The following is a 6,988-nucleotide window of genomic DNA, read 5'->3' on the forward strand; positions in this document are numbered from 1 at the left end:
AGCGCTGAGCCCCCGCGGGCCCGGCTCCGCCGTGGGGCGGGTGAACCGCCGGGGGCTGGGGGGCAGCCCCGGGTCCCACGGCACGTGTTGGGGGCCCGGCCCCTCGGGGTGCTGCCCCTGCCCCACGGCGTGGGGAGCTCGGTCCCGGCGATCCCGGGGAGAGGCCACAGCCGAGCCCCCCCGGCGGTGCAGAGGTGGGGCAGCGACCCCCAGGGCCGGGGGCGGCTGCTCTGGGTCCTTCGCGTTGGTCGCTGCGGGCCCGTGGGTTGGGGGGTGACTGCATGGGCGGGGGGATGTGGCCCCACACTGAGCCCCGGGGAGCAGCCTTCCCACTGCCTTGAGCTCTGGGAGACCCTGCCTGGAGCTCAGGGCTGTGGGTGACCCCTGCGTGGAGCTCGGGGCTCTGGGGGCTGCCCTGCTTGTGACCTCAAGGAGCTCAGAGACACCCTGCAGGCAAGCTCGGGGTGCTGGGGGACAGCCTGCCTGTGAACTGGGGCTGCTGGGGACATTGGGCCATACCCTGCTTGTACACCCAGGTATACCCTGACCCTGTAAGCTTAGAAGTGCCCTTCATGGAAGCATGGAGATACCCTGCCCGTGAACTTGGGGATTCCCTGCCTGCAAGTTGGGGAACACCCTACCTGTGACCTCAAGGAGCTCAGGGACACCCTGCCCACATGGCCGTGCCTCCCTTGCCCACTAGCACAAGATGTGATCAGTGTTAGACACAAGTGGACAGTGGGGCATATGCCATGGGCCTTGTGCCTGGCTCCAACACCCACATGGGTTTGTTTCCCTCGAGGTCCAGGCGAGACAAATGTCCTCCCCAGCGTGGGAAGGACCAAATTCTGCTTGCTTGTCACAAACCCCACAGCACCAGCACCAGGCTGGAGACACCCCAGGAGCTCCAGTGGGTGCCACCTGCTCCCCCTGTCTCTGTGCTGCCCCATCCCTGGCCATGCTGGGTGTCTGAATCCATGGGGTTTTGCCCTTTCCGTATTTTGCTGTCACTTCTCAAGTCTCTTCCCAGGAAGAGCAGCTGGGGCAGGTTGCAGGAGATCTGCCTGTGAGGAAGCAGGCTCTTCCTCCTTCCCCAGTATTTAAGAAATCACTTCCGTGCTGCCCAGTCCTGGGCCTCTGCATCCCATTCCCCTTAAGTGTCTGGTGGTCCAACATCCTGGAGCAGTACTCCAGCCACCCCCTTACCCTAAGAGGGACCATGTCTCCAGGACCTGCAGGGTTTGGTGTGTTCTGGGGACAAGTTTGGGGCTGGTTTCAGCAGGAGTAGGGAGGTGGGTGACAGCCACCACCAGATGGGAGCCCTGTGCCACGATCCTACTGCAAGCAGCTCTTGGTCCATGCAGCAGAGGCTGCTCCCAAGGAGAGGGGCAGAGCCCTGGGCACCCATCCCAGCTCCTCACCCCCAGGACTGCACAGTGGGTGCTTGGCACCCAGCGTCAGCCTGTGCTGGGACACTGCCCCAGAGGGTGGGGACAGACGTCTTCCTGGCCCCCATGGGCTGAGCTGGGGTCTTTCCTCATCCCCTTGGGATGCACTGGTGTCCTCTCCTATACCTCTAGGATGAGCTGGGATCCTTCCCTATCCCTCTAGGGTCGTCTGGGATCCTTTCCTATTTGCTTGGGATGAGCTGTGATTCTTTTCTGTCATCCTGGGCCCAGCTGGGATCCTTCCCTGTGCCCTTGAACAGAGCTGGAATCCATCCCCCTCTTAGGCTGTGCAAGGATCCTTCCCCATCCCTGTGCATGTTGGATGAATTGTGCTCCACAGTTGCAGGAGGCAATGATGAGTGGCCTGAGTCTCTGGTCACTGCCTGGGCACACGGTGGTGCTGCACGTATCCTTTAGATCCCTGCGCTCCCAAACCTCCGTGGTTCCTCCATGGCCTCACCAGGAGGGCAGTGAGGGCACGATGCTGGGCTTTGCTTCCCAGCCTGCATTTGGCAACGCTCTGGGTGGAATGTTCCCATCTCCCCATCCCGGAGCTGCCGGGCACCTGGACGGGCGGCCGGAGCCTGCCTTATCTCGCCCCGCGCCGGCGGCCCGGCTCCCGTGTTTAGTCTTTGGTGCCTCGCAGCATCCCCGGCGCCAGCGAGTGCTGTGTGCCTGCGCTCTGGGGAGAGTTGGCACGGTGTGATCCCAAACCTCTGCCCTGCTGGAGGGAAGAAGTGGGTTGTGGGTGAAGCCAGACCCCACGGCAACGAGCTTTGCTCAGGTCTGGTGCTCTGGACCGGAACTCTTGCCCTCCGCACCGGTGTCATCGCCGGCTCCAGGAGGCATTTCCCAGCCCATCTGCAGGGCAAGGGCGTGGGGGGCGAGGAGGCAGAGGCAGGAAGCAGGCAGGAGCTGTGGCTTGGGGTGGGACGGGGGCTTCTCTGCTGGGAGCTGTCATCTGGAAGCCATCAGCGGGGCGGGAGGGAGGGAGCCGCCTTCCCGGGGCCACACACGCCGGCCGGCCCCGCGGGGACACAGCCGGCCAGCCCGCAGCCTCCCTCGCCCAGCTGGGGGTTCCCGGCTCCCCTCGCCAGGCTTGGCACTGGGCAGCGTGTCTGAGCCCTGTGGAAGCAGGGGGCTGCAGCAGGGCCGCTGTTTGGCCAATGCATCCCCCAAAGCTTTGGACACAGGGCTGGAGAAACCCGCCCACCTGCTTCCGCGATTCCCAGCACCGCAGCCATCGTCCCCTCTGCGTTACCCATCCCTTCGGTGGTTTGGACCCACCGTTGCAAAGCAAGGTGGGGATGCATTGAGCTGGCAGCAGGGGTGCAGCCCCCTCCTCCCTAACCCTGGGTCTCCCTCACAGCTTGGCCAACATCCCATTGACTCCGGAGACCCAGCGGGACCAGGAGCGGCGGATACGCAGGGAAATCGCCAACAGCAACGAGAGACGGCGGATGCAGAGCATCAATGCTGGCTTCCAGTCCCTGAAAACCCTCATCCCACACACGGATGGGGAGAAGCTCAGCAAGGTAAGCAGGATGCACATGCTGGTTCTGCACGTGGGGGGCTGAAAGTGGAGTTGGGGGTATTTGGGTGTAAATTCAGTGGTGGAGCTCTCTCCTGGGGAGGTTTGCCAGCAGGAGTGGGTGTGCATCCCTAGCCCGGTCCTGGAGTGGGCTGGGAGCGTGTGACAGCCCCCAGTGCCCCAGGAGCAGGGTGACACATTCCTGGGTGAGGAGGGGGCCCCACTGCAGAGGGGAGTGGGGTGAGGAGGCAGCTGGTCAGGTTCCCAAGGGGGGTGAATTGGAGGATTTCACCGTGCTGGAAATCCCAGGGGGAACCTGAGGTGAAGCAGACTCCAGGAGGAGACTCCAGGGCTGTGCTGCCTGCAGAGCTCATCAGGAGGAGGCCTAGGGGTACACCGGGGTCTCCTGCCTCAGCATGCCCCTCCTGGCTCCCCTACAGGCAGCCATCCTCCAGCAGACAGCCGAGTACATCTTCTCCCTGGAGCAGGAAAAGACTCGGCTACTGCAGCAGAACACCCAGCTCAAGCGGTTCATCCAGGTACTGCCCCAGGGATGGGACAGGAGGGGGTGGGACAATCCTGGCTGGCCAGGCTGGGGGTGTCATTGCAATTCCTTGGGCTCAGGGTGTTACCCTCTACTGTGCTCAGCTGGAGAGTGGAGATGGTATCTCTTACCTGGCAGGGGGAGAAGGGTTTCCATTATTTCTACCCATTTGGGGTGTTTGGGATGGCACCCCAAATGGCAATTCTGGTGCTGGAGTGCCCTGGTGGAGCTGCCCTGGGCATCACAGTGTGAGAATCAGGTTGGCACAAGGCTGTGGGGATGAGGACCAGGATGGGGGACACGAGGAGGAGCCCATCTGTCCCCAAGCACCAAACACAACCCCAGGGAGAACCTTTCCTGCGTGGAGCTGTGGTGGGGAGTGGCATCACGCAGGGGTCTGGATGGCAGGGAGAGCACCTGTGCTAGCCCCCTTTCCCTGACACCACATTCCCATGGCAGGAATTCAGTGGCTCCTCCCCAAAACGGCGACGGGCAGAGGACAAAGACGAGGGGATCGGCTCACCAGACATCTGGGAAGATGAGAAGGCCGAGGATCTGCGTCGGGAGATGATTGAGCTCCGGCAGCAGCTGGACAAGGAACGCTCGGTCCGCATGATGCTGGAGGAGCAGGTGAGGCCAGGTGCCCTCTTGCAGCCTTTGCCGTGTCCCCAGTGAGCCCCAGGGACACCAGCAGTGCTGTGGGGTCGCTAAACACCTGCTTTGGAGACCAATTCTCCATGCTCATCTGGGGCTTCCTGGCTCCCACTGAGGGAACAGCTGGGGTTCAGCGGGGCCATGCCAGACTCCCACTGATGCTGGGGTTCCCTGGCCCACAGGTTCGCTCCCTGGAGGCCCACATGTACCCCGAGAAGCTGAAGGTGATTGCTCAGCAGGTGCAGCTCCAGCAGCAGCAGGAACAGGTGAGGTTGCTGCACCAGGAGAAGCTCGAGCGCGAACAGCAGATCCGAACCCAGGTGAGCACACTCCAAACACCCCCAGGGTACTGAGGCACAGCGGGGCTGGTTTGGTCTCAGGAAAGCTCTTGCCCTTAGTGATTTGGGAAAGGGGTGGCCCAAAGTCCCCCACAGTGCTTGGGGCTGTGCTTGTGGGAACCCTGTGTTTCAGGGAGGGACCTGTGGTGACTTCCAGTAGCTCTGTTCCCTGGCACAGAGCGGTTTGTACAGGGAGGGTCGCTTGCTGCCAGAGAGGGTTTCATCTCAGGGGCTTCACCTTTCTCTGTGTGACTCCCACTGAATTTCAGGGATCCCCAAACCACTCCCAGCAGGCTGGGAAAAGGGAGTGTCAAGTTGGCAGGCAGTGGGGATGGGAACCGTCAGCTTCTCCCCTGAGACTGCTGGATTTGCCAGTGGTGCAGGGAGGAACGCTGTGCCAGCACCGGTCCCTGTGCGCTGCTGCCCTCAAGCCCAGCCCGGGGCCTCGCCACTCTGGGAGCTTCAAAGGAAGGAACAGCAGCTTCTTCCCCTCTCCTTGGGCTTCAGCAGAGCCCTGTCCCTGCAGGGTCCCTGCCAGCCACCTCCTGGGGAAGTTCAGCCTATTTTTAGGTGAACTCTCCGTAGCCTTCTCCTAGGGCGGATCTTCCCATCCGCTGCTCAAACGAGGATCTCGGAGGGGTGTGGGGAATTCCTGGCCACGCAGGGGCTGGCACTTGCCTCTCCTGGCTTCAAAGCCCAAATCATTGCCCTTTGGGATACGGGGAATCTTTCATGTTCCGCTCTGCAAAGCTGAGGTGGCAGCAGCTTTCAGCCAGCATCCTCCTGCATCCACTGGGCTGGAGAACTGGAGCAGCCGAGTGATGCTTCAGCTTTTATGGAGCTTGGGCTCCATGAACAAGCGGAATGTTCTCCCCACACTGCTGTGCTTAGGTCCCTGCTCACTGTGGGTTTCCCTTCTGTCCCCAGCTCCTGCCATCACATGCTCCCCCAGCGCCCACCCACCACCCCACCGTGATCGTTCCAGCGCCGCCTCCCTCCCATCATGTCACCGTGGTCACCATGGGCCCATCCTCGGTCATCAACACGGTCTCCACGTCGCGGCAAAACCTGGACACCATCGTTCAGGTAAGCTGGGGAGCAGCAGGGGGCTCGGGGGGGGTCCCTAACCCCCGTGGTGGCTGAGAGGGGACCCCGGAGATGTCCTGACAGCCGGTGTGTGCCCTGGGCAGGCGATCCAGCACATCGAGGGGACACAGGAGAAGCAGCTGCAGGAAGAGGAGCAGAGACGCGCCGTTATCGTAACGCCGGCGCGCGCCTGCCCCGAGCCCTCCGCCTCCGACACCGCCTCTGACACCGAGGGCAACGACAGTGACTCCATGGACCAGAGCAAAGAAGAGCCCTCGGGGGACGGGGAGCTGCCCTGACACCCCCTGGCCAGCAGCCGGGGAGGGGAGCCGGGGCAGGGGGGGAAACGTCAGAGAATATGCTGAAATTTTTAAAAAATACAACGCGATTTGGGTCTCTTTTATGACCTTTTTCCAATACTGTAAAGCAGAGCGTTAGAGGCAGGCAAAGGTCACCCTTCAGCTCCCAGGGGGGTGGGGGCTTGGGGGTGGCCACAGTGGGGCACAGGGGCTCGGGGCATGGTGGGGGGCATTGGGGATGGGGGTCACAGCCCCCCACCCTGGTTTATCACCCCCTACCCACCAACCCACAGGGAATCCTGCCAAGCTGGCAGCAGCCCCGCTGTTCCTGATGGTGTTCCCTTGGGACAGGGCCTTTGGTTGGGATCTTAATTTGGTTTTTTCCTTCTCTTGTGTTTTTTTTTCCTTTTAATTAAATGTTCGTTTTTAAGCAGGGGGGAGATGCCAAGTGACATGGCAGCAGAGGCAGGACAGGGATCCCTGACTTTGTGGTACCACCATGGCTCCTGCACCCCATGTGGGTCAGGGAAAACCCCCTTGGAGAGTAAAATAATCCTGGGATGATGCCATTGGAGCACGGTGGGAGGGCTGGCATATGCCATCCCTTCCTGGCATTTCCAACGCCCACCTCCTTGGCACAGGGATGGCAGGCTGGGGGCTGATTTTTACACCCCACCCCTGTCCCTGTGCCCATTCCTGTCCCCCCCACCCTGTTCCCATCCCTCCTTTAAGCACTTAACCTGGTTTGTGGGGTCTGTCAGCTCCGAAGAGCTTTTCTATTTCGTGATTGTGTCGCTTGGGTCTGTCGTGGCGGGTGGGGGGTCCCTGTTTAGTGCGTCCCCCCCTCGCCCTGCTGCCCCCCACCCAGCTGTAGGGTTTTAGGCCAGTCGTGTGTAGAGCCTCGGTGGTATTCAGTAGGTTCCCCCCCCCAGCTGCAGCTGTTTCTCGGTTCCTTTCCCTTTTTTTTTTTTGTTTTGGTTTTTTTTTGTTTTGTTTTGGTTTTTTTTTGTATTTTTTTTACAATTTTCAGGTCTTTGTGTTGATTGAGAAGCTATTCTATTTTGTTAAGAAAGTTGAAAAAAAAAAAA

General features: G+C 61.1%; 1 protein-coding gene across 1 annotated transcript in view; it reads left to right on the top strand.

Annotated features, from left to right (window-relative positions):
* The window catches only part of TFAP4 (transcription factor AP-4), an 11,053-nt gene extending 5,072 nt beyond the window's left edge, over positions 1-5,981 (top strand). Inside the window, exons 2-7 of the mRNA XM_015642377.1 lie at positions 2,766-2,983; positions 3,420-3,518; positions 3,983-4,153; positions 4,360-4,497; positions 5,443-5,601; positions 5,706-5,981. Of these exons, the coding sequence (XP_015497863.1) occupies positions 2,766-2,983; positions 3,420-3,518; positions 3,983-4,153; positions 4,360-4,497; positions 5,443-5,601; positions 5,706-5,900 (980 nt within the window). The 3' untranslated portion in view covers positions 5,901-5,981. The remainder of the gene's footprint in view (positions 1-2,765; positions 2,984-3,419; positions 3,519-3,982; positions 4,154-4,359; positions 4,498-5,442; positions 5,602-5,705) is intronic.
* Positions 5,982-6,988: the final 1,007 nt, after the last annotated feature.

The sequence above is a fragment of the Parus major genome, chromosome 14 (genome assembly GCF_001522545.3).
Source record: "Parus major isolate Abel chromosome 14, Parus_major1.1, whole genome shotgun sequence".
Classification (NCBI taxonomy): domain Eukaryota; kingdom Metazoa; phylum Chordata; class Aves; order Passeriformes; family Paridae; genus Parus; species Parus major.